Here is a 26,937-nt window from a genome sequence, read left to right on the forward strand (position 1 = left end):
TATGTGCTGATTTCATTCTACATAGTATTATAGTTATTTATGTGAATCCCATATCCCCTTTTGGTTTTGTGCTGTTTTGAGGTCACGGGATATGTATCTTCCCTAAAACTTAGCATAGGGAATTACACAAAGTAATCACTTAACAAATTGCTTTTAAATTGAAATGAAGTGGATTTTTATTTTAATATATAATTCAAAAGGAGAGTGAGGTAGTGTTGTGAATAAAGCACCAAGTTTGGAGAAAAGAAAACTCATTTTCCTGAGTTCAGATCTGGCCTCAGACATGTCCTAGCTGTGTGACCCTGGGCAAGTCACTTAACCCTGTTTGCCTCCATTTCCTTAGGAAATGGTAAACCACTCCAGTATCTTTGCCAAGAAAATAGGGTCATAAAGAGTCAGACAGCACTGAAAACCAACTGACCAACAAGAATAAAGTAGTTCAAGCTTAAAAGAACAACTTCCTCCCCCTCCCATTTTTTAATCTGTCAGGAGCTTGGACTCTTCGTGCACACTTTTAGCCTACACAAACCTGAGACTAAATACCAAGTTGTTAAGCCTCTGGCCACCTCTTCTGCTTTGTGTCTTTTTCCAAGAGAACAGGGGACCAAACAGTGATCCTAAAAAGCTATTTCTAACTTTGGCAGTAACCTTATAAGTTTTTTTTTTCCAAGATCACAGGTGACCAAAAAGTGATCTTGAGATGGTTATTTCAAATGCATTTGTGAGATTAAGAGTTCCTAAGATCAATTGAGATAATATTTGTAAACCACAGCACAGTACTTGGCACACAGTAGGTACTTAATAAATACATAATCCCAATGCTATCTACATTGAAAAAGAACTATGGAGTCTGAATGCAGATAGAAGCATACTATTTTCTCTTTCTCTTTCTTTGTTTTTTTTTTCTTGTGGATTTTCCCTTTTGTTCTGATTCTTCTTTCACAACATGACTAATGTGGAAATGTTAATATGATTATACACGTATAATCAGATTGCATACCATCTTGGGGAGGGGGGAGAGGAGAGAAGGGGAAAAAATTTAGAACTCAAAATCTTACTAAAAGTAAATAAATTTAATTTTTAAAAAATAATTGCATATTCCCTTCTAGGGAATGGTCTAGATGTTAGCTGCCAAACAGGGGCTGGCCCCTACAACAACTTTTGGAGGCAAAGACCACTATCATAATACTAAACCCAATCCACGCTCTGACTTGCCAGATGACAAAGACCTGGAATAAGTTTCATAGACGATACAGAACTATAGTGAAATTGAAATGCATGTTCAGCAATGCCAAGAAATGTTTCATGTCTTAAGTATCACCCCAATCCCTGAGAGTACAATAGGAGTACAATAGGGTCACTGCACCATGCTGTAATTATCTGTCAGTATGCACTCACAAGTCCTTTGTGATTTAAGCATTTCTTTTGTGGTAGAGAAAACAGATGTTTTCTACATGACCTACTTTGTACACTGAGTACCTTTGTAGAGTGACCCTATTATTCCTTTTGGGGGAGTCAAAATTTGGCTTTAAGAGCTTGAGGCATAATGAGCTACCGAGCATAAGAAGAGCCTGACTCCCCTCTTTCAGGTCAGGATCCCCCCAGATTGAATGCAGTCCACATGATCTCTGATACAGAATCTTTTAAGGGGAAAAGGTGCACTTTCCCCAGGCCTCTGGGGCACAGTACATTTGTTAATTCTTTACGCCCCTATATGTGTTCTTGAAAAGATCTCCATAGTCAGGTCAATTATAGCCTAGGTGGGATATATTCAGTATTCTAAAAAGCACTTGGTTCTCTAAGGGAGCGAGGGCAGGGACTATTGGTTCAAATTCAGATTCCTCCAACATCTCTGGGGACTACTTTTATTAGAACATCTATCATATAGGGGTATACGTGTCTGTGTTTTGTGTGTGTGTGGACAGAGAGAGACAGAGACAGAGAGAAAGAGAGAGAGAGAGAGAGAGAGAGAGAGAGAGAGAGAGAAGGAGGGAGAGAGGGAGTGGGAGAGAGAAAGAGGGAGGGAAGAAGAGAGAGGGTGGAAGAGAGAGAGAGAGAGAGAGAGAGAGGGAGAGAGAAGTCTGTTAGAGAAATCAGGAAGACTTCAGGCTCATGACCTGCCTCTGATACTTGCTAGCTGTGAAACAAATGAGTGACATAAACTGTACTCTCTCCTCAACCATCTCTTAGAATTCTTCATTTCCATCAAAGCTAAGCTCAAGCTCCATCTTTTAAATAAGAGATTTTCTCATCTCCCATGCAGCTATTGCCACCCCCCAAGTATCTTTTATATATTTAATATGTACTTTATATAGTTTGTAGAAGTTGTCTCTACCAATATAGAATGTAGCCTCCTTCATGGTGGAGGTTGTGTCACCTTTGTATTACTAGTATAGCTCTTGACACATTTTTTACCAGACTTGTCATTTCATTGGTATAGACCAGTGGTGTCATATTCAACTAGAAACCAGGGGTAATGATCCCTGCAGGCCACATATTGACTTAATATTAAAATATTCTATCTGTCTTTTGTTGTATTTTTCATTTATTTTGTTAACTATTTCCCAATTACATTTTAATCTGGTTTGAGCCACATCTGAATTAGGTCTTCACACATTTTGACACATTTTGTATATAGATCATCACTTTCTCTGCCGAGGTCACTGAGTGGTTAAAGTGACTTTCACAAGGTCACATAGCCAGTGTGCGTGTCAAAGATAGGACTTGAATCTATGACATCCTTACTTCAAGGTCAATTCTCTAGCCCCTATTCCACAATATCTGACATACAGTTGGTGTTTAATAAATGCTTATGGGTTGTCTGGTTGAAGATGGGCAAGTCATTTTACCTGTTAGTGTCATAGGCAACTCTCTAAGACTACAAGTTTTAGAAAGGATGTCAATTTTCAATGGTAGCAGGAGTCTCCTTATAGCAAGCATCTCACAATAATGAAATTATAGATCTAGATAATTTTTTAAAAACTCATGCATGCATACATGTGTATATATATGATCATAAATATAATGTAATATATATAATTATGTTTCAATACTTTTATTGTTCAGTCATTTCAGTCATGTCCAAACCTTCATGACTCCATATAATGTTTTCTCGGTTTGTCATTTTACAGATGAGAAAACTGAGGCAAATAAACTTAAGTGTCTTGCCGAGGGTCATATAGCTAGTCTAAGGCCAGATTTGAACTTAAGTCTTCCTGACTCCTGGGCTGGCACTTTATCCACTGTGCCATCTATCTGCCTACTTTAGGGGTCAACAAATTCATTGATGTAGGCGCTGCAATCAATGACACAGACTTTAGCATCTCTACAACTTGGTAATATGCCTTTGAGAGCCGTTGTAATTAAAAATTTTCTTCTCGCTGGAGCTAAGATGATGAAAAATATCTCCAAACTTAATGTTGTCTAAGAGACCTGTGATTGTTCTTGGGGTAAAGTCAAAGCAAGAGCCAAAAAAAGAAAAACAGAGACACAGTATGTAACAGCAGCATGAGAAGATAATGGGACGGATTAAAGACACTGAAATAAATCAGCAACCAAAAAGTACTGATCAAGCTCTTATCACATGTCAGGCACTGTGTGATATGCTGCAGATACAAATAAGGTAGAAAAAAAAACAGACTGCCCTCAAGGAGCTCACATTCTAATGAGGGAGACAATATGCAAACAACTATGCGAATAAAAATCAAATACAGCGTAATGGGTGCAGGTAATCTTAGAACAAAGGCACTAATGGGAGGAGAAGGGGGCAGTGAGACAACTCTGTGTGTATGTGTGTGTGTATATATGTACGTGTATATATAATATATACATATACCTATGCATGCATATACATATACCTTATACACACACACACACACACACACACACACACACACACAAATTCTATGAACTTCTGTTACTTTATTTTCTTGAAAAAAGCTTTGCCCTAGGAAGTCAAAAGTAAACTCTGTTCCCATCTCTTAACTTGGGCAATTCAGGTAAACTTTCCATACAATTCAGTTTCTATGCCTATAAAAATGAGGGCATTAGCAACTACCTCTACTTTGTGAGGACCAGTCAAATCTTTAAAAGTGCTTCAGAATATATGTTAGTATATGAACTTGATAAATGCTTAACGCATAGTTTTGCAGTGTTTTGTCCCTGAACACTAAAGCCATTTTTTATGAAGGGTGTTGTTGTAATGTTATAAACTGAAAGAAAAAAAACAACAACTATATACTTGTCATTAGAGACTGGGCACAACTGCTTTAAAATGGATCCCTTTGTATTGGAGTTTCAACAGTGTATTCGAATTTAACCAAACTCTTAGGAAGCAGCTGGTGGACAGAAGAGAAAATCTGAGTTGTACAAAATGCTCGACAGTGATGAGCAATTCATTGCTAAATCCTGCCAAGATTCCGAAATGCCAAGTGTCAAATCAAGTGGAAGTACTGTTAAATTTTCAAAGAAAATGCTTTGGATGGAAGAAGAGAGCTCATAAAGGGGTTACCTTAGTTGTAACTCTGTAGGTGATGAACGTTTCAATCGTAGTAATGTGGCTTTCGGGATCATCAACTGTAATGAAAAGATCCTTCGAGTCTGGCTCATCTTCAAACTTGTATTGGTTTATCATGGATAAAGGGGATGTCGGCATCAAAGGACTAAAAGAGTTCATGTCCGTCAGGGAGGCATCCTAAGGAAGAAATCATTGGAAGATAGGATTACCCATGGAAAATTCTTCTATTTCTGTGACTCCTAAACACCAACCATGTTAATGTAAAATGACACATATATTAATACAGTAAACTGGAGCAAATTCTACAAACTGCAAAGTAGTGCTATCTTCTTTATACAAAGATGAAGACCAATTGGAAATGCATTGTTGAGCCATGTACAGTAGTGGTAATGATGTATGCTGACCCAGCCACACTCCCTTACCTGGTATCCCCTTGTGACCAATGGCATGTTTCTGGAGATATCTGGACAGGATCCATGGTGTATATATAGCCTGTGGCCAGAGGTGGGAACCTGCAGCCTCGGGGCCCCATCTAATTTATTCTGTGAAGTTTGGATTCAGTCAAAGGGCTGCACTTGAGGACCTAGAGGACCACACGTGCCCTCAAGGCCACAGGTTCCTCCCCAACCCTCCTCCATCTATGGAGATGAAATGTACTATAGATAACTAATACACAAAGAGGTGAATCTAAAACCCTGGCTTAACAACCAGCTGCAAATCAAAGAGTAGATATACAATAAGCAGCTTATAAACACTGTGGTCCCAGGGAAAGAACACTAGGCTATAAAGAGTTGAGCAGATCTGACAATAGATGCCTGACTTTGGTCAAGTCACAGCCTGGGAGGGGTGGGGGCGAGGGAGGGAGGATGTCAGTTTCCTCATTTTTAAAAATATAGGCTTAAACTGGGACCTGGATGCCCAAAGTGAGTCCTGTTTGAGGGCTAACTTGAGGTCTGCCTGACCCTGGGGTATAGCCTGAAATTTTGAGCAAAAGTCATTTTTCTCTAAGTGGTATACATGAACTAGCTATTACTACTGTGAAACTGATAGCTGTTTGGTCAAGGTTAGAAGATTTAGATCAATTAACAAACATAATAGAAGGTAAATGGAGTTAATTACATAATTAAGTTCAGCAATCTAAGTTATATATGATACATAAGATACATGTCATGTGGACAAGTACCGAAAAACTTGGATACTCTGACCTACTGAACTCTGAATTCCTTTCTAGCTCTCTGAATTCAGTGTTTTCTTTTTGTTTTTCTTACTAGAGATGAACAACAAATGAAAAAAATACATATTGTGTCAAAAAGGCCCAAGTAATAGTTTGAGCTTAGTTTTCCTAAAAATTGCATCACAGGAATCAATTAATAAGAACAGAGATATTTAGATACCAAGACAAAGTAAAACAGAGAATAAGGCTGCCAGCCTCTGCTCTAGGGAATCTTACAAACTAGGTGAAGAAAGAAAACATACAGGAAATAAAAAGATAAATAAATATGGGAGATGCAAACAGCAGTTAGAGATAACAATAGATAAGACATCAGGAGGGTACTATATGATCCATCCCTGATTGAACTGAAGATAAAAATGATTTTAGGTCTTTCCAGGAGGGCGCGGTCACTTGAGACCAGCCATGACTTGGATCGATCAGAAAGAAAGCAGGGTATTCTAAGTCACTGAAGTGGCATGACTGAAAAGGCATGAGTGGGAAATATCTAATGTGGGTAAGGAAATGGTAGGAGAGGAAGACTTGAACAATATACTTGGTCCAGACTGCAAAAGATCCAAATTAAATAATTCTACTTTTTAAAAAAACTGTCAAATAGATTAATAGGAAGAGAAATTAAAATTTATAACAGTACCTAATAGGATTCTGTGAGTCCTTTAGGTCTCTCCTGTCTCTGAAGAAATATAGATTCAGCTTATTCCTAGGTTCCCAAAGTCATAAGATTTAGCATAGGATAAGACCTTAGAAATCATTTAGTCAAACCCTCATCAGATAAGGAAACTGAAGCCAGCTATAGGAAATGACTTGGCTCAAGGTCACACAGGTATAAATTGGTACAATTGAGATTCAAGCCCAGCTCTTCTGACTCTTTAAGTATGGAGCTCTTTCCCATGCACCATAATCCCAGCTCCCTGTCTTATTACTGTGTGACCATTTAATTTCACTAGGCCTCAGTTTTTCACTTGCAAAATTAGAGGGATGGCCTTAGATGGCCTCTAAGGTGAGCTCTAAGCTTTAAAATATGATCCTATGCTCTAGGACCTTGAAAACCCCTCAAGTGAAATATCTCCAAATTATATTCTAAGCCACTTAAGGCCAGTGATTATTAGCATGGTGCCTGGCACACAGTAAGCACTTATAAATATTTATTGAATTTTTGAATTGAAAAAAAATCATGGTAAGTGCCTATAAATGTTTACTGAATTTCTGAATTGAAAAAATCTCTCTTAAAAAGTCCCTTCTAGAATAAGTCATTTAAAAAAATTCCAAAATTAAAAAAAAAAAACTGAGAAAAATTATGATCCATTCCAAAGTATAGGCCAGACACACAAAAACTTGCGTTGAAATTGCCTGTTTTGATTAACTATTTGAGTTGGGGCTTTTCAAGCTTCATCTTCCTATCTAATTACATTACATCTAATTCTACCGGGTTAAATTATGGGTTCCAAATTAACAATCAGTTTTCTTCTACCTTTTAAAAACACAGCTTTATATGGAGGAGGAAAGTATGCATGATATCTGCAAAGTTACAGAATATAGCAAGCCTAGTAAGGATTCTGAGGAATGTTTCCATATCAACCAAAAAAAAAAATAACAAACCATGAAATTGCAGCCATAAATTCAGGAATATTTGAGATTTCTGAAGGATAGAATGATGCCTACAGGCTACTTCATACGCATTATTGAAGTTCTGAGCAAAACTCTGACAATGGGTATTTTTTATATTGGATTAGGAAGATCTCAATTCTTAGGAGATTTGTGCTGTGTCACGAACAACACAAAAATATTTTGTTGCTAATTTTTTTTTGTTTGCCATTGTCTTCGTTTTTTATAATTAGCTAAAAGTGAACTCTTGCTAACCTTTTCCAGCATATTCTTTTTTGAGGAAATGGTAGGATGAGTCAGCAGAGATGACAAAGATCTCTAATCTCCATGAAAAGCCCATGTCCAAAACTTTGAAAACCTCGGGGCATGGATTCTCACGTCTTAGGGCCAACACGATAGCTGTGATTTTATGGTGTTTTAGGGAAAGAAATCTTTGCGTTTTCTCTTCCAGATTTTGAAAGAAGAAAAAAGATCTGTGTACTAAACTCCTATCTTTTACATGAAACCAGTTAGCATAATATATACAAAAGAAAACCACATTTTTAAAAAAACCATTTCAGTCTAATCTAAGTGAAAAAGAGGGGATTAAAGTCAGTTTCACTGCTAATACTGTTCTCTACCTCTCAATGCCAATTTTCCAGATGGTAAATTTATTTACTGTGGAACAAAGTTTTTAGCACCAATACTGAGGTAAAAGGACATGAGATCACAGATATTGAGCTGGAAAGGACCTCAGAGGCAAAATAGATTCATTTTCCAGATGACAAAACAGAAGCCCAGGAAAGTTGTGGCTTCTCCGAGAATAACTGAAAGATGGGGTGACTGAGGCTGAAATTAAGTGACTTGCCCATGGTCATGTGGCTACTAAGTATAAGATTTGGAATTTGAACCTGGGTCTTCCTAAATCCAAGTTTAGCCAGAACCTTTATCTATTATACCACAAAGAATGTCACCATTTAGTTCCTTTTTTGGTACTGGCCTTTAATGCTATAAGCATTATCTTAGTGAATTGTCATCATTACTAAATGATCTCAGTTTGGCGAGAGAGATGATTCCTCATGTTAACAGAGTCATTCCTGGAGTTGGGGGAAGAGAAGTGAATTGATCAGTTTCAAAGAAGATTAAAGATTCTGTTTGGGCTCTGTTACTACAAAAAAAAACGGATTTGAAAATTTTGAGCATATTAAAGAAAAGTGCAGCTACATTTTAGAACGATTAACTGATTAGCATTACTTCTATAGTATGCATTTGATAACCATGAACACCCCATCAGAGTAGCAGAATGGAAAGATGATAGTTCGACCTTCTAGATTCAAGCCTGGCACTGGAGAAAGCTTTATCCCTTGCTAACACACTCCTCAGGAACTTCTCATCAATTTGACACAAACCATCCAAGTTATTACTGGATCTCATAGACCATCTGCACACAAACAGCTTTTTGCTTCTTCCCAGCAAAGAGAAAGTCACCGTGAGGAGTGTGCTAAGTTAGAATGCTGGCATGAAAAGACCATGCCAATGAAAGTGCTGATGCAAAAGAAACGCACTCACCAGGCATGAGACATCTGGCTAAAAAGCAACTTAATGTGTGGAAGGAGTTTGAGAAACCAAGCCTGTTAAAGAGGGACACTCATCTCGATCCGTCTAAAATTAGACTCACCAGCTGTGTTTTGGTTTAAAAACCCCTCCAATCTGCCTGCTTATTACAATAATAATAACAATGCTGAGGCAGGCCAGGAGCAGACTAGGGCTGGAAGTGTGATTTAGGGAAAAGGCTGTCTGTGACATGCTGTGAAAGTGGGAAAGAGGCACTTGGCCTTCCTTGGCCTAGTTTCCCTTCCATTAAAAAAGGGCTTGAGACAATCATCTGCAAGCTGTTGTCGGGTTCCTTCTGTAATGAAAGGGCTGTCTGAGAGGTCCAGGTGTGCAGGGCCCCAGGGACTTATCAGCTCAGTAAGCAACCAAGGCCCTGCTCTAGCTGAGAGTTCCCTTCTTTAGAACTCCTTTAAGCATTAGTTGTAGATTGACAAAAATAAACCTCTAGAAATGGAGAAGTTAAGTTTCATTTTTATTTCTCATGTTGTAGATTGTCCTCGTGAGTTTCTGGTGCAATGTGTCCACATGTTCAAAGATACATCAACCCAACCTTCAATTCAATAAATATTTATTACAGGGAGACATGTTAGCATTGAAGAGAAAAACAAAGAGTTGCTGCCCTCAAGGAACTTATTTCCTAGGAGGGAGATAAAACACACATGCAGATAAGGAAATAAAAATTATATGCAAAATAATGCAAGAGATTAAAGAGTGAGTGTGGTACACTGGACAGAAAGCCAGCTTCAGGAAGCCCTAGATTTGAGCCCCTTCAGTGACACATACTTGCTGGATGATTCAGACCAAGTTGCTTAACTGACTAGGTGCCAACCCACATTAGTAGAGGGAGTTCCCCACCAGGAACTCCTTAGCCTGATTAAATATGAGGTCCAGTTTAAAAAGAAAAAAATCACTAACAACTGAGAATATCTGAAAGGGGTGGGGGAGAGGGGAGGGGGACAGCCCCAAGCTGTGCTCTGAAAGAAGTTAGGATCTTAAGAAATGGGAGTGAGGAGGAAATGTATTCTGGCCAGAACCAAGACGAGCAGTAAAGCCTCCTGTCCCTAATGGCTTAGAATGGTATTTCTTCAGCATATTATATTCTAAGGAAATGCCACAAAATGTCAAAATGTCTTCCTCTGGTCCTCACAAAAAAAAAAATGTAGAAAATCTGCCTCTGGCTTCTATGCTATTTTGTGCCCAAGTCCTTCCAGTTCACCTACCAAATACCATCACCTTTAAGATTTCTGAATTATAACACAGCATTAGAATATGATAAAACAGAAGAGATAGTATCTTTTCTGCTGGTCTCATTTGTGGACAAGAAAATAACACAATATATATTGTACCCATCTGCCATAAAATACAAACACATTACATACAACACACAAGTTCTGTGCTTAACAAACCAACAGGTAAATTTTGAAGGCTTAGAGAAATTTTTCTAAGATTCCCATTCTAGGACATGTTAAGTGTGAACCAATGCATGGAATGCCTTAACTAAGAGGAACAGAGCTATAACCTCAATGAATTAATGAATAGTAGGGCTAAGGTTTCTTTCTGCAGGATTGGAATACCTCAGAGATATCTTTGAGCTTAAGCATCCCTAATGAAATGAAGGGGAAAACAGTTACCATTTTATTATTTTATGATATTTCAGTCTTTCTTACTTTTCCTTGGTGGCATGCAAAAGTTCAGGTGATTTTTGCAGGCTTAAAAAAGAGGTGACTAATGTTCATCACTAGGGAGAGTAAGGCAGCACTAGGAAATAGCTCAAGTTTTATCCAGTGCCTCTTACAGTCATACTCAAGAGAATTAGTAATTTAGGAACCCAGAAGAACTTATCAGCATATGCTTCTAGTTCTCTAAGAATATGGCAACTTGATGGCCTATAGACATAGTTTTGTGGGAGTTTGGGGTTTTTTTTCTTTTTTTTAATGCATGAGATGGCTGACATTCAGTAGCTACTGTGAGCCAGGGACTATAATCTTTAAATATTCATGCAATAACACTTAGAAAAATTATGAATCTTTTTATATGACTGAGGCTGAAAAAAGTTATGATGAGCTGAAAACATTATTATGAAATTCCACTGAGGCACCCCTCCAAATACCTGAAAGGTGTCATTTCCTAGTTATCCTGACAGGCTAAATAGAAAGCCAGAATCGAGAAGGTCATGATGCCTTTTGGAAGGTTGGCAGAAAGACTCTGTTGAGAAAGCAGGGTCAAGCCAAATACCCAATTAAGGCTAATTTCCAAGCTTTCCAGTGCCTATGAGACTTAGAGGAAAGAATGGGATCAAATTTAAGTCATTGGTTTGTTGGGGTTTTTTTTTTTTTCGATTTTGGACTAGACCTGTGATCTTTATCAGTGTGGAGAATTCTCTGTGAGAAAATTTCCTCCACTGATGCAATTTGTTTGAAATTTATAATTTAGTGGGTTTTTATATATTATATTATATTGTATTAATCATATCATATTATATTATATTTAGTGTAATTTATGTAATCTGTGGTCATTGAGAGATTGACTTGGCCAGTGTCAAGTCTACATCAGAAGCAGAACACAAATCCCTGTCTCTGTGATTTTAAGGCTGGCCCTCTATAGTTGGAGCAATATGCTATCCCCTGTGCCAATGCAATCCAGGCCACTTTTCCTTTAAAAGGTATTTGCATTGTCTTCAAGACTCGGTTGGCTCATGATAATAAAGACCAGGCTGTTGACATAAATTGCTAGTTGTCTAAGCACACAACAGTCCCAAGGAGCTCCAGGAGCCATCTCTGATATTTAGCTAGTTGAAAACAATGGGTAATTCAGGTTTAGGAGGTTTGCTCAGCTGAATTCATTTGGTTTTCTTCATGCCAGTCTTTGATGAACATCCTTTCTAGGATAGGCTAAGTAAAACTCCTTTTTGCTAACTGTTGAATGACCCTTGAAGTGTCTCATTTTATCTCATTATCAAACCTGAGACAGACCCAGTCCAGCACACATGTGTCTACTATGCCATGTTACAACACTGTTACACAATAAATGACAAAGAAAGATCGCCAACAGCAATGGCCCATAATGGAATCAATCAGCCAGTGCTGGAGCCATACTTCCCACAGCACCATCATGTGGACCTAGGTAACAGGTGTGGAAAGCGGAAAACAGCTAAATGCCCCATTAGTTTGCTAGAAAATATACTGAGAATAAATAGGGCAGGCAGAAGATACGTTACTAGTCTCACTGAAGCAGAAATGTAGAGGATTTGGCATGCCTGTGGTCAGGCAGAAAAACAACAGGCCAACCCAATACACAGTAATTACAAATGGAACAATCCTTTTAGGAAAAAGACAATATGGCAGATTGTGAAGTTAAAGAAACACAGCTACGAAGAAAAGCAAGTCCCATAAATTGAGGCTCCAACCACAAACCAAAGTATAGTCTTTCCATTCGTATGTTGTGGAAATCATTTCAGTCATACCTGTAAATTTGCCCAGCAATGCTGTCAGTAGCCTCCACTCCAAATGAGAAGGATCAGAGCCTATGCATATGCTTGTGACAGGAATGCCATTAGGCTATTGAAACTATAAATGTAAGTTGCTCCAACACCAAAACTCCAAAAACCCAACATTCCAGTAAAGTGGAAGAGAAACGTCTACCTCTAAGGAGAGCTCCAGCAGATGCCAACATGAAAGAGTCATTTTGTTAACCAAAGAAGACTGTATCTCCCTTTGAAAGGCAATGTGGTATATATGGATAAAGCATTGGATATAGTTAGAAAGGCCTGGATGCAAATGTAGCCTCAGACACTAACTCCATGTGTGGCCCAAGATGAATCACCCACCTCTCTTTGCCTCACTGTCTCTTTCAGTAAAATGAGGTGGACTCAGCTGCTTCTAAGGTCCCCCCCAGCTCTACTTTGTGATCCAATGACCTATGTTCCTAGCAATATATGACATTTTATGAGTGATTTGACAGTTGGGGCACCACTCTAAAATCACTTTTAGCTACCCTTGAAATTCTTCTAGCCTTCCTTGACTAATTTAACTATGAAGGGAATATACTTAAAATGAACACATAAATATTTGCTACATTATCATGATCTATATTATAAGGTCTCCAAGGGAAGGATATAACATACGCTTCACATCCCTTACTATGGAGCCATATTCACTGTCTCCATTTCCTCTCCTTTCACTCATTTCTAAACTCTTGGCATTTGGCTTCCAGCCTCATCATTCAAATGAAACTGTTATCTCCAAAGTTGTCAGTCATCTTTTAATTGCCAAACCTCATCCTTCTTGACCTACTTATGGCATTTAACATTGTTGATCATCTTCTCCCCTCTGGCTTTTCACGACACTACTTTCTCATGCTCAGTTGCCCGCATCCAATCTTTGTCCTCTCTTTCATCAGTTCCCTTAGATTCAACTATGTTTATGCAGATGATCCCCAGATCTTTAGATCCAGCATTGGCCTCCCTCCTGAATTCCAGTCCAACATCAGAAATAGTCTATTGGACACATCAAACTGTATATACCATACACAGACAAGACATCTCAGACTTAATAGATATAAAACAAGTCTAATGTTCTTTCCCTTCGACCCTTCTAGTAGTATTATTAATGTAATAATAATAATAATAACTAGAATTTATATAGTGCCTACTATGTGCCAGGCACTGTGCTAGGTGCTTCAGAAATGCCTTATGTGATCCCTATAAGAACTCTGTGAGGTAGGTGTAGTTATTGTCCCCATTTTACAGCTAAGGAAACTGATGCAAACAGAGCTTAAGTGACTTGCCCAAGGTCACACAGCTAGTAAATGTCAGAGACTGGGTTTGAATTCCTGACTCCAGGCCCAAGACTCTATCCACTAGATGGCTATCCTTACGACTATTGAGGGTACCATCAAATTCTCAGTAAGTAACATGGGTTCATCCTCAATATCTCATTCTCTAATAAGTTGCCAAATCTTGCTTCTATGTTGATGATATCTTCAGAATACACCCCTTTCTCTTCATTTAACCCCTAGTTCAGACCCTCATAACCTGCACTATTGCAATAGCCTTCTAAAAGATTTCCCTACTTCAAGCTCCTCCCCTGCTCCAATCCATCCTCCAGATAGTTGCCAAAGTGATTTTCCTAAAGCATAAGTCTAACCAAGTCTTTCCCTTACTTACTGAACTCCACTGCTTCCTTATTACCTCCAGGACCAAAAATAAAGGTGTTTATTTGGCATTTAAAGATTGTTGTAAATTGGTCCATTTCCACCTTTCTAATCATCTTACACTTTTTCCCCTACATCCACTTACTCTGTGTCCCATGTCTGTACCTTTGTGCCAGCTGTTCCCCTGTGACTGAAAAACTTGCCCTCCTCTTCTCCCCCCTCTTAGAGTCTCTGGCTCCTTTCACCTTTCATTTTCTTCCTGATACCCCAAAATTCTAGAGCTTTCCTCACTGAAGTCATCTTCCCCATTCTCTGCATGTATCTTACTTACATGCTGTCTCCCCTCTTAGAACATGAACTCCTTGAGAGCAGGGACTTTATCTCTGTAACCCTACTCTTTAATACAGTTTTTGGCATACAAATTCTTAATTAAATGCTTATTGATGGATTGACATAGCAAGGCCTGTTTGCTGAATAAAATACAGCTCTTCCTCAAGTTAAAAATAACCAGTCTACAAACATCCCATCCATATCAATCTCCAACTGAATCCTGTTCCCCTCTCCACTTCCAAAGAGGCAGCCTGGTTCCTCATCTACCTTATTCAATACAATAAGGGAGCTGGCATAAATTGATCTCCACCTAGTGGCCAGTGAGAGGTACTTTCCCTTCCCCTCCCCCCTTTTCCTCAGCCTCTCCCTACACATGGTGAAAAAATTAATAAATACTTCAGCCAATGACTTTCCACACTTTCTGACACATATATTTTCTGTTTTCCTTCTATTGCCCAAGTAGCATAGGATAAAAATCTCTTGCCTTCTCTTCATTCCAACTGTGGACCAAGGAAAGAAGGAAAGAAGGAAGGGAGGGAGGGAAGGAAGGAAGGAAAGAAGAAAAAATACATTTGTAAATGAAATTAAAGATAAAATATTTGTAAACAACCAAGTTCTGGAAATCATTTTCTGAATCTCTATAAAACTTTCATCTCCACTTCATCTTCCACTTAAAATTTGCTTTCTTCAAATGCCAACATTCAAGATATAATAAAAAGCTATTTTTATTCTACTGAAATTTTTTATAAGTAGTACAGCAGCACTGAAGCAGTAAGAATTCTCTGCTGTTTTTCATTGCAAACACATAATATTTCAAAGGCAGTATGTTTTTTATTGGCTAGTCTGGTAAGCTAACAACAATTTTTAACACTGTCTCTACAGGAAAGGGTATTTTGAGTCCTAAATTAAATGATTTACAAATGAACTTTTGAGACATAAGCTGCTTGTGAGATGGAGAGAAAAGGATGGACAACAACTTATTTGGGCACAACTGTTCTTGACACTAATTACTATGAAACATAATGAAAAAGTAAATCAGTAGTATTCAACATTGAAGGAACCAGAGGGAAAATAGACACACTAATGCAATGTTGGTGGAACTGTAAATTTGTCCAACTAGTCTGGAAAACAATTTGGAATTACCAATCAATAAATAAACATTTATTAAGTGCCTATCATGTGCCAGGTACTGTATTAAGTACTGGGGATGAAAAAAAGAGATAAAGACAGTCCCTGTCCTCAAGGAGCTTACAGTCTAATGGGGGAGACAACCTGCAAACAGATATATAGAAGGTAATCTATATATAAAATAGAGAAGAAAAAACTGACAGAGGGAAGGTAATGGAATTAAGAGGAGTTGGGGAAGGCCTCCCATGGAAGGTAGGACTTTAGTCAGGAATTAAAGGAAGCCAGAGAGGTCAGTAGTTACAGCAGAGGAAAGAGAGCATACCACGCATAGGGCACAGCCAAAGAGATGCAATAAAGGTGACTATACCCTTTGACCCTATAACACAGAGATCCTGTTCCTGGAAACACACCTCAATAAAATTAAAGAAAAAAGCTAGGCTCAATATATGCTAAAATATTGGTAGCATTGTGGCAATAAAGAAATGGTAACAAGTTTGGATTAGGAAACTGATTAACAAATTATGGTTTATGTATGTAACTGAATATGGCTGCCTTGTGAGAAATGATGAATATACGAATTAATATCAATTGATACAGCAATGAGAACCAGGAAAACAATATATATGTCTAAAATAATGTAACTTAAAAGAACACTGTATATTTATAATAGTTCAAGATGGACTGCAGAGAAGAGATGACAAAATCAGTCTCTCTCTCCAAAGGTAAGGGGCTATGGGTATGGAGTTTTGCATATGCTAAAAGAAAAGGTCACAGTTTCAGTTGGTTTTTCTTTGTCACAAAAAAGGTCCACTGCTTGGGATAGCAGGGCTGGGGAGTAGAGGCAGTAAGACTCAGAATTCAGGGAACTATGAAATAAAAACCAAAGGCATTATCATAGTTTCATAATAAGAAGTAGATAAATCACTAGAAAGGTGGACTAACCTTGTCTATAGAATCAGCTTCAGAACCAGGAAGAATTAGGTTCAAGCCCTGAATCTGACACGTACAGGTCATGTGACCTGGGGCAAGTCATCTAACCACTTAGTGGTCTGGACAATTTTTGAAGCCTACAACTAACAGAAAAGAAATTGATTTGCCTTGGTAGAGGAGGTTTATCTTCCAGGAAATTCTCTATACCAAGGAAATCACAGGTACAGTCATTAGTCGGGCTAATTAAAAAGAAAAACTCCCTTTGGGTACGCATCTTTTTATGGTTTTTGTGCCTAACAGCAACAACAAAAGCAAGGGGAGAAATTTGCCATAAAGGACACTGCATGTCTGAATACAGAGTGAGAAATTTATTATAGTTGCCAGGGATTTTAATGCTGAGTATTTTGTTACTACCATACTTTTCTGCCACCTGGAAACAGAACAAGGCATAAACATGCGTATGTTTTCATTGATGACGGTTTACAAACATTTATCAAAAGCTAAGTTTATGTGTATATGTAGTTCATGCCACCTCGGCAAGGCAGTAAAACTGTGCCACAATAGTTCAATGATCACCAATTGGGGAACAGGGACAAGGCTCTCCCTGGGCAACAGTAGTAATTGCTCATTTAAAGTAAACATATGACTTATGCAAACAAATTAAAATCCTGCCTCATACAACGTACTGGGTGAGGGAAGCAGGGAGGAATTGTTGATATGTATGTTTTACTAAAGAAACGTCATTTCGGCTATGCATTAGGCCAAATACAAAGCAAACCTGCTTGAGGAAAGATTCTGCTCTCTCCTTTTGAACTCAGTTCACTTCTCCTTCTCCCTATCATCAGATTAGGCTTGGATGCCATGTCTTCCAAAGAAGAATTGCTGAGACCTGTAAAAAGAAGTTGCTTCACAAATACAAAGGCTATTTTTGTCATCGGGATACCTGCTTTTCCTTGCTAGAAAACACATTTTAATTTCAGCCATACAGGCTATCCAACTCATGAACTAAATGGGTGTTGTTCCAAAAGTTCATTACTAAGTCTCTTTGGAGCTGATGATGCATTTTCTTATATAAACACCATTATATGTGGTGATTAGGTTTCTAGGTCAGCCCACAGAAGTCCATTTAACTCACAGGGTAACTGCAATAGACACCCAGGAATAATGTTAACAGCAGTATTAGAAATTGACATTTATATAGTTCTTTAAATTTGCCAAAGTGCTTGACACATATTAATTCATTTGAGCCTCACAACCCAGAAATACCCATGTCAGTTACATTTTATAGGCAATAATAGCTCTATTTTACTGATGAGGAAAAGTAGACTCAACAAGTTTCAGTGACTTGCCCATAGCCACACTAGGCTATGATGTATTAAGTGTGAGATCTGAAACCAAGTCGTCTGCCACCTCCTATGTGAAACCTCTTCTGATCTCTGATGGTAAATGTTTAAGAACTGGCTGAGGTGGAGGAAAGGCGGGGCGGGGGGGAGAAATTGTTCACAGGATACATTTTTAAGCTTAATCTGCATTATTAATATCCTCTCTGTCACTTTAAGTCTAGACAATCAATAAAACAATAAATCAAGCCCTGATTTATGTTTGTTGATTTCTTGGGTATGAATGCTCACACTGAAAAATTCAACAATCACCTCTTACAAGTTCCAGCTGGCCCAGCACATCTTTGTGTATACATAGTTATCTGCTGAAATGTGTGCATTCCTTCCCTTTCAAAACATAAGTTCCTTGAGGACAGAAGTTGTTTCATTTCTTTTTCTTTATATCCCCAGTACCTAAGATGGTGCCTAGCAAAAACAGGCACTTAGTATGTGCTTGTGGATTGATTCCTGATTAGGTTTTTAACTGTATCCATTGAACCAATTTGCCTTTCCAGAATCTAACAAGTGAGTGTAAACATGATTTCTACAGGAGTTTGAGTCCCGAGTTCCATCTCAGGATGCCAGGCATCCTGGCACCAGGATGAATGACACAATAGTCCCACTGTTCTTTGCCTTGGACTGACCACCTCTAGAATGCTCAATTCAGTTCCGGGCACCAAAGCGATGAAACGACAGTAAAAGAGGTGTATTCCATACTCCTCCCTAAATAATTACAGAAGGCCTAGACTTGGTGATTGAATCATCCAGAGGTATAAACTAGAAGGGAACAAAAGTCTAAAACATTGCTATTGAATCACTCCATTAAAAGCATCAGACTAGGTCTTAACAGCCTGGTGGGGTCCTTCAAGTGGGGAAGGAATGGAGGGCTTCCGGGCATTGACTGAAAGGGAGTAGAGGCAACACTGGAAATATACTGAGATTGCCTGAAGAAATTGTCATATCCTGTGGGTTTTGCATAAAATAGTAAGCTAGTTCAGAACCCATGCAGCATTTGAATGCCTGATGGCCAAGAAAAAAAGAGCAGTCCAACCAAGGCCATAATTAGAAATTTCTTTGAGGGTGGAGGAAAGGAGGAGGATGGAGAGACGGGTTAGGGAAAACCCTCTGCCTCCTCCCCAGTCTCATTGACCAGACTTGCAGTGCTTCTTAAACTGTAGGTTGTGACCCTATATGGGGTCATGAAAAATTTGGTAATAGTAAAAGGTTTCTGAACACACAATGACCAAAAATTAATCCAAACAATGAATCTGAGGTGTTTTGGGAAGCACTTGCCTGTGTTGCATCCTGCAACTTCACTTCAGCCTTGGTTCTGAACACAAAGCATGCACACTTTGTACTGCATATGCCCTCAGGCCATGCAACCCCAACTAACAGGAAAAGGAGTCAGGAGTGGAAAGGGTTTAAGAAGCCCTGGACCAAAGGATGATTATATGAACCTCAAAGAGCCAGGAGATTTGTATTTCTTATCAGTGTTCTAGCGGTGGTTACATTGGAAGCTGGAGACTGTAAACAAGGTTTGTTGAGGAATGGTAAGTTCAGGACTCTAGGAACCCACCAGAAAGCAACACCATGACAAAGGGAATTTCACAAGGCCCCATGAAGGAGACAAAGGATTTCTAACAAAGCAATTTCCAGAGCTGTGAGTTATCCCTTCCCCACATTATCTGTTCCAAGTTTGAACCCACTTTTCCTGGCCTTTGTACCTTTGGAAGAGTGTGTCCCTGGTCTGAGGTGATCCACTTAAGGAATGCTTGTTTCTAATGACCAATTAAGTGTGACTAGGAAGTGATATTAAATGATAATCATTAGGTCAAGCATCCTGGTAGGGAATCATTCACTACAGTACAAGGAAAAAAAAAACATGCTCTAGGATCCAGAGTAGAAAAGAAGCTAGCTGCCTTCTGGCATACTAGCACTTCAGTGCAAATGAGTAGTGGAAAAATGAGACTAGAGTCTTTGTGACACCAGTAACCTAGGATTTCAAAAGGAATGCAATCTGAATAATGAAGGAACTCAAAATCAAGCCATGAACATCAGTTTATGGAACTGGGATTTAAGACTGGAGAAAAGAAAGCTTTGGTGGGGGTGGTAATCGCTATCTTCAAGTAACTAAAGGGCTGCAATGCAGAAGGATTAGACTTCCTCTGGCTTGAGAAAGAAAAGCTAGGGGCAACAAATATATAGTAGTAGGCAAAAAGTTGGTACAAAGTAAAATAATCACATTATTTTATATCTAAGAGTTCAAAATGTTCAATATTTATCATCTTTTATAATTGTTTTACATAATTTGTCATCATTAAAAATGACCTTTTTTTCCTCCAATTTTCAATATTCCAGGTTTTGTATTGTCTTGCATATGGCAGGCATTTTTTTCTTTCATACTAAAGGATAGCAGGTTTTTAAATTTTATTTATTTTTTTAACTAGTCCGCTCACTACTCTTCCAACTTCAAGAAGGCTACTGTGCACTGTGGAAAACTCAGAGGCAATCTTTCTATTTGCCAGGTCCCTTGTTTTCCAAGTATTACTTAGGCTATTTCAAAACAATAGTTTGTCAGTCCATGGTATAGGTTTTCATTTCATCTAAATTTTCTTCTACGCTTTGATACAACTGAGACTAATTCATTTTGGCCTTTAATGATTCTTGAAACACAACTTTCCCAAACCAATAGCTTCTGCAGTATTTCTAGCAGTCACTGATGTGTGCTCTATGAGAATTACAATTCTTAAATGTTTCCATATTGTAATATCCATTCTTAATAGCCATAGAATTAAAAACACAATAAAAGAGGGCCAAAAACCACAAGTATATGGAATGAAATACAGTAGTCAACTGACAAGAGAACCAGCTGAAGTTGGAAGCTAATTCAATCTACTTTCATTTGGAAGTTCTATGTCAGCCCAGTGTGAATAGAAGCATACATATGGCCACTGAAGTCACAAAATGAAACTATATTAAAATTGTTGCTTGTCTTAAGTAATTCAGACACCACAAAAAGTTGTAAAGGAGCAGATACAAATTTTAAGTAAGAAAACTTTATAAAAATTACAACTATCCAAAACCAGAATGGACTGTCCCAGGAAGGAGTAGTTTCCCCCTCCACCTTCAAGCAAACTGCCTAACCATATGCAGTAGAGGGCGTTCTTGTTCAGATACAGGTTACATGACAAGGCTTCTGAGGTCTCAGTTCTATAATTAAATTATTATATACTCAGAGCTAAGAAAACTACTAAACTCCTATTTTACTTCTGTTCTCTCTGCCAAGAATCATCATCTTTGTACTGGGAATGAAAGACCAAAAACAAACAGTTAAGAAGGATTTGAAATCTATGATAATACGTCAGATACCCTCGAGGAATCCAAGTCACCAGCTCAAAATGAACCAAAAGAAATGACAAATGTGATTATGGGGTCATTGTCAGTGATCTTTGAAAATCATGAAAAAAAGGAAAGGTGACACAGGATTGGAGAATGGCAATTTGTTTTAGGGAAAAGAAAGTTTGCAAAAAAATTGTCCTACTATGTACCAGACATGGTGCTAAGTGCTTTACAGATATTATCTCATTTGATCCTCTAATTACACACATAAATACATTTCCTAGTTCTTGTTTTGTGTACCCATCAAAATAGCCATTAAATCCAAGATCCTGATTAATTTAAGCACTTCTTATTGCTATACCAAATGGATTGCTTCTCCATTTAAATTTCCTTAATAAGATATTCTGCTGCTGTCACATGCTTATGTCCATTTGTCAACAGACTCTACAACAAATGAACGATGAGATAAAAATAGCCTACAAAAGTAGCAAAACTAAGGTTTGAGCCCACAGTTCTTGACGATCCTTTAAAATAATTCAAGGTTCATCTTGTTTATGATTGGGTAATAGTTGATAGTATGTTGTGATAAATACAACTTACCTCACAATTTTAACTTTCCGAATCACTGGTTCTATTGAATCACCATTTGTTCTGGCTAAGAGCTCCACCAATGCCTTGTGAATGGGGAATTCTGATTTATTGAGTAAACTGGATAACAGTGAGTTAAAAGCCTTTAAACACATAATTTAACTTCTTGTCATTGTCCAACTCTGCACAGGAGTCATGGAACCCTAAACCATCACTGGTAACTGCCAAGGTTAACATTTAACATACGCACACACAAAAAAAAAAATTTAAGAATTGCTCCATTCCTGGATCACATGGACCATTTGTAAAGCAATAGCAAACTATTATGTCTTAATTACTCTAGAGCAACACATGTACCAATGCCTATCACAATCTAAAACTCTATGAATCTTCCCAAGAAGAAATAATACAGTTTCAATATTAACAACCCCTGGCTTAACATTTTGGGTGATTACTCTAGTTTATAAATTATTTGAGGCAGGAGTGAAAGTGTTGATTTTTCTCCCCTCTAGCACTCGGCATAATATGTTATATATAAGTGATTAATAAAAGTTTGCTGAAATGAATGAAGAAAAGTACCATTCATATCCTCAATCCAGCAGGTTGTCTTGCAGGGATAATATCACTTCAATTTCATTCTCTTCTTAACTTTATTCCATGCTTCTAACAAAAATGCAGACACATGCAAATTTCTTGTGGATTTTCCTAAAAAGTTATACCTTCTTGACTACTTTTAAATAGACTTATTTCTTGAATAAATTGGAATCTTCCACTGATATATTCCAATCATAAGTAGCCATTTTATAATACCTCTTAGACTATCTATGTCCTTGCATTAAGGTTGCATTTACCTCCTTATACTAACACTTCTTGTTCATTTTCTTTAATATGTCAGATAAAACATTGGCAAAATGTAAAATGGACAATAGCCATGTGAGGCCTTTAAAAAGTCCTCTTGACTGACACTTATTTTCTTCTGGGAATTACTGCTTCACCATTGTTCTGTTTTTTTCCTCCATAGTATCCAGTTTTATTGTGGGTATTTCTCTACTTTTCCCCTCAATTTTGAGTTTAAATCTCTTGGTTTACTCAGTGACTTTCCTGCCAAAACTTCTTCCTTGTTTGTGTAAGATACACGCTAGCCTTAGATCTTTTTACCAGGAAACTATCTTTGACCATGAAACGTGACTTTGGTATTTGGTTCTGGTAATATAAGCAAGATACAGTCTAGAAAAGTCACATCTTAACATTTTAGAGCCGATTAATTTATTCAACAACTCATTAAGCATTTCCTCAGTTCAAAGTATTGTGCTAGGAGAATTATAAAGATGAAAGTAAACATGGTCCTAGACTGTGAGGAGTTTACAATTTGGTAAAAGAGATGACACCCAATTAAAAGTGAATGAATATTTATTCAAGATCAACCTATGTAAGACACTTGTCTAAGTACTGGAGATAACCAAAATAAATAAATAGATGAACAAACAAATAAATGAAAAATCATAAAACATTCACTGACCTCAAAGAGCTTATGGTCTACTGTAATGTATATGTATAGAAATACCTATTAAAAAGTGCTTTGAGAATTGACAACTAGGTCTCTTCTGGCTACCAGAAGACATCAGGGAAAATGTCAGGAAGGAGTTAATGTTTGGGCTGAACTTTGAAATATGGATAGGACATTAACATATATGAAGTTTAACAGAATGAGATGAGGTCAGAGTTGGAAAGCTTTGAATGCCAGGCTAAGGTATAAGTAGTTTACTGGAAAACCTCTAGGATTTCATTGAAGGTTCTCAAGAAGTGAGGAGACATTATCAGAACTATTCTATAGGATAGTTTATTTGGTAATGACATCCATCGATAAAACCAACTATTTAAAAGTTTTCTAAAATATTGTCCTCCAACTAAGGAAAGCCAAAAGACTCCTCCTTTGCTATGTTGTTTTCTCTCCCACTCATCTTTCAACTCTCCGGATCGTCCCATATCCAGCCTGCTATCAGTGGTTTACTTTCATTTGGAAACCAAACAGTAGCATTTTAGTTCATCCGTACATGATTAAGTAAACTATTTTCCAACATAGATTTTAAGACATTTGAAAGTACTTATCTCTTGTGTTTTCTAGATCTTCTACAGATCTGATCACACTGCTCTATGCTCAATATTTGTATATCCACTGAAATATAAACAGATAACCTAAAAGTCTGCATACTTTCATTCTATTACTGTCAGACACTATCCAACATTATTAGATCTTGAGCCTTGACATATGCAAATTTCTTGTGAATTGTCATAAAAAGCTATGCCTTCTTGACTATTTTTAAATAGACCTATTTCTTGAATAAATTATAATCTTCCACTGACATATTCCAATTATGAGTAGTCATTCTATATATACCTCATAGATTGCATCTATGTCTTTGCATTAGTGTTGCATTTATTTCCCTACACTAACATTTCTTGTTCATTTTAATACGTTGGATAAAATATTAGCAAAATGTAAAATGGACAATAGCCATGCTAGCTCCATTTCAACTAAGTATGAGTATTATACAGTAGACGTATCGAGTGGCAACGTGAAGGGAAACAGAGGCCAACCAATCATGGTGTAATGTGAACATGGTGTGTAAGTGTATTTAGAGCTGATTAATTTATTCAACAACTTAGTCAACTAAATTGCGCCAAGAGATCAGAGATCTGGGAGGCTTGCTGTATTACTGATTTTTTCCCCATAGAAATTAGTTTCAATGAAAAAGTAAAGTGGGAGAATATTGTGACATTCTATTTAAAGAACTTAACAATCCTAAGGGTATACTACAGGAAGGATTGGATTCATTTAACATTCATAAACTATTATGAGCAAGACAATCCAGGCCTTAGGAGCAAAATAATGTGGGGTGAGACAGTTCTTGCTGTAAAAAAAAAGTTTACAATTTCATTCTTCTTTAAGGCAATTCAGGCTGCAAAATCAAGTTAAGGACTAGCTTGTCCACTTAGCCACCTCCCTTCACCATCCTGCGTATAAAAGACTGGTTATAATTAAGTTCCCTTACCCAGGACCTCAATGTAACATTTAACTGCTGCAAAAGCAGCAGTAATTAATACATTGTTTTAATCTCAACCCACTACCTCCACTGACAGAAACTTGGGAGAAGCTGGAGTTTCATTCACCCCGCCCTCAAGAAGCATTTTTTTTCTAAAGAAAGAATTAACTATCAGTGAAAAATAGACAAGCCTGCAAGGATCTAGGGTCTCTCAATAATCCTGCAGGACATAATGCCTGAGGGCTCATGAGACGAGTCTTTGCTTTTTAAAGAACGTGGGGAAACTAGTTTCCAGTTGGATCTCCTCTCCATAAGTTGATTTTTTTGGATCTCATTTCTATTTGAATCCCCTTCTATTCCCCCAGACTGGTAGTGGTTGGGGCAGGGCGACAGCCACGGGACAGGGGTTGCTCCCCCGGCTGGACTTCTAAGTGTAAAGCTGGGGTTGCCATTCTCAGTCTCTAAATCAAAAGATCTAAATCAACCTGAAGCCCCAGGCGGGCGCCCTTTAAGCCCCAGACTCTCTCCTCCCCTGAATTCTCAGGGCAGAAGGAAAAGGAAGAGGCAAGGACTGAGTCCGCTTGCATCTAACCACCCTGCCCAGGCAGGGCACAGTCTGTTCGGGCCAGGCAGTGGAGAAAGGGAAAGAATCCAGGATGCCGGGACTGAACTTTCCTTTCTTGACCCCAGTCGGACAAAAAAACTTTGCAGTCTTTGAAAGCGAGACACGCTCATAAGCACACAGGGTCAAAGTACGGAGAAAGGCGAGGCTGAGAATTGAAAGCCCGGCTGCTTGATTACAGGCTGCAAACTTCTCTCTGGACAAAGGCTCGGAGGCTTGCAAAGAGCCTATGTCTGGCTTCTAGAAAGCTTCAGGGTAAGACAATCAGAGGAGGAAAAGAGAAGGAGCACGACAAGGAAGAAGAGGAGGAGGAGGAAGAAGAGGAGGAAAGGGAAGAGAAAAAAGAAGCTGGGGAGACCCCCACCCACCCTTTCCCTTCGCGTCCCTCCTCTTCGCCCCCCCTTCAAATCTCCTGGCAGGACCAGGCCCCGCTGACAAGCTCGGTGGCAGCTCTAGAAGAGGAGTTGGGAAGTTTCCCCCAGACGAGCCACCGCGTCTGCCGCCGCCCTCACCTTGCTGAAGACCTCCAGGTCATCCTCGTCCTCATCTAGGTCCAGCACTTCGGGCTGCATCAGGACTGCGGCCCCACCGCCGCCGCGGGGGCTCTCCCCGCTACTGCTGCCCGCCCCGCCGCCGCCGCCACCGCAGCCCGCTCCGCCCGGGGGCCCCGGGGAGAAGGGCTGCGGTACCCAGCTCTCGCCGTCCATCCCGTCCGTGTGTGTGAGCCCAGCCGGCCGCCCGGGCGGCTTCGACTCCCCCGAGCTTGCCCATTGGCTCGCCGCACATCCTCCGCCTCCCCTCCCCGTCCTCTCCCCAGCCCCTGGGCCCGCCGCGCTGCGCAGAAGCGGAACTACCGGGCTGAGATCCCTGCTACGCGGCGCAGAGGCTGAGTCGGGGCTGCGCTGGGCTGGGTTGGGCTGGGCTGGCAGCCACAGCTGTCACGCTCTGGGCAGAACACTGGAGCAGCTAAACACTGTGCCGGGGTCGGTGGGAGACGGGGAACCCCAGGGAGAGAAGAGACATGCAGGCCCTTAGCTGGGATGGGAGATCCCCCTCAACACTGCTCCTCTAAGAAAGATCAGGCTTGGAGGCTAGGAGCGGGCCACGAAGGACCTCAAATGGACAAGGAAGATCAGAGCATGCCGGTGGGGGGCGGGGTGGAGAGAGCTCGGGGAAGAATGTAGAGTGGACGAATAGGGCTCTCTAGGGAAGGAAAGCAGAGGGCTCTGAAGGAACAGATAAGTATTGGAAAAAGAGAAATGGCAGATTTATTGTATTTTCCCCGTGTTCTCGTTCTCGTTCCATTGTGCTTAGATTACCAAGTGTATATCTGGTCTGGTTTACTTATGCAAAAAAGAAAACACACAAACGAAGCTATTTCACTCAATTAGACAGGTGTTGAGGTTTCCGTTTCTGACCTTTTTTTCCACTGGTAAACCTTTAAGTCAAATACTCTGCATGATACAGAGGAAAGACCTGGA

The 26,937-nt window shown here is 39.0% G+C and overlaps 1 protein-coding gene across 1 annotated transcript in view; it reads right to left on the reverse strand.

Annotated features, from left to right (window-relative positions):
* Positions 1-26,163, reverse strand: part of SNX7 (sorting nexin 7) — a 126,161-nt gene extending 99,998 nt beyond the window's left edge. The window contains exons 1-2 of the mRNA XM_036769205.1: positions 25,969-26,163; positions 4,511-4,693 (exon numbers count right to left, since the gene is read on the reverse strand). Of these exons, the coding sequence (XP_036625100.1) occupies positions 4,511-4,693; positions 25,969-26,163 (378 nt within the window). The remainder of the gene's footprint in view (positions 1-4,510; positions 4,694-25,968) is intronic.
* Positions 26,164-26,937: the final 774 nt, after the last annotated feature.

Source organism: Trichosurus vulpecula, chromosome 7, assembly GCF_011100635.1.
Source record: "Trichosurus vulpecula isolate mTriVul1 chromosome 7, mTriVul1.pri, whole genome shotgun sequence".
Classification (NCBI taxonomy): Eukaryota; Metazoa; Chordata; class Mammalia; order Diprotodontia; family Phalangeridae; genus Trichosurus; species Trichosurus vulpecula.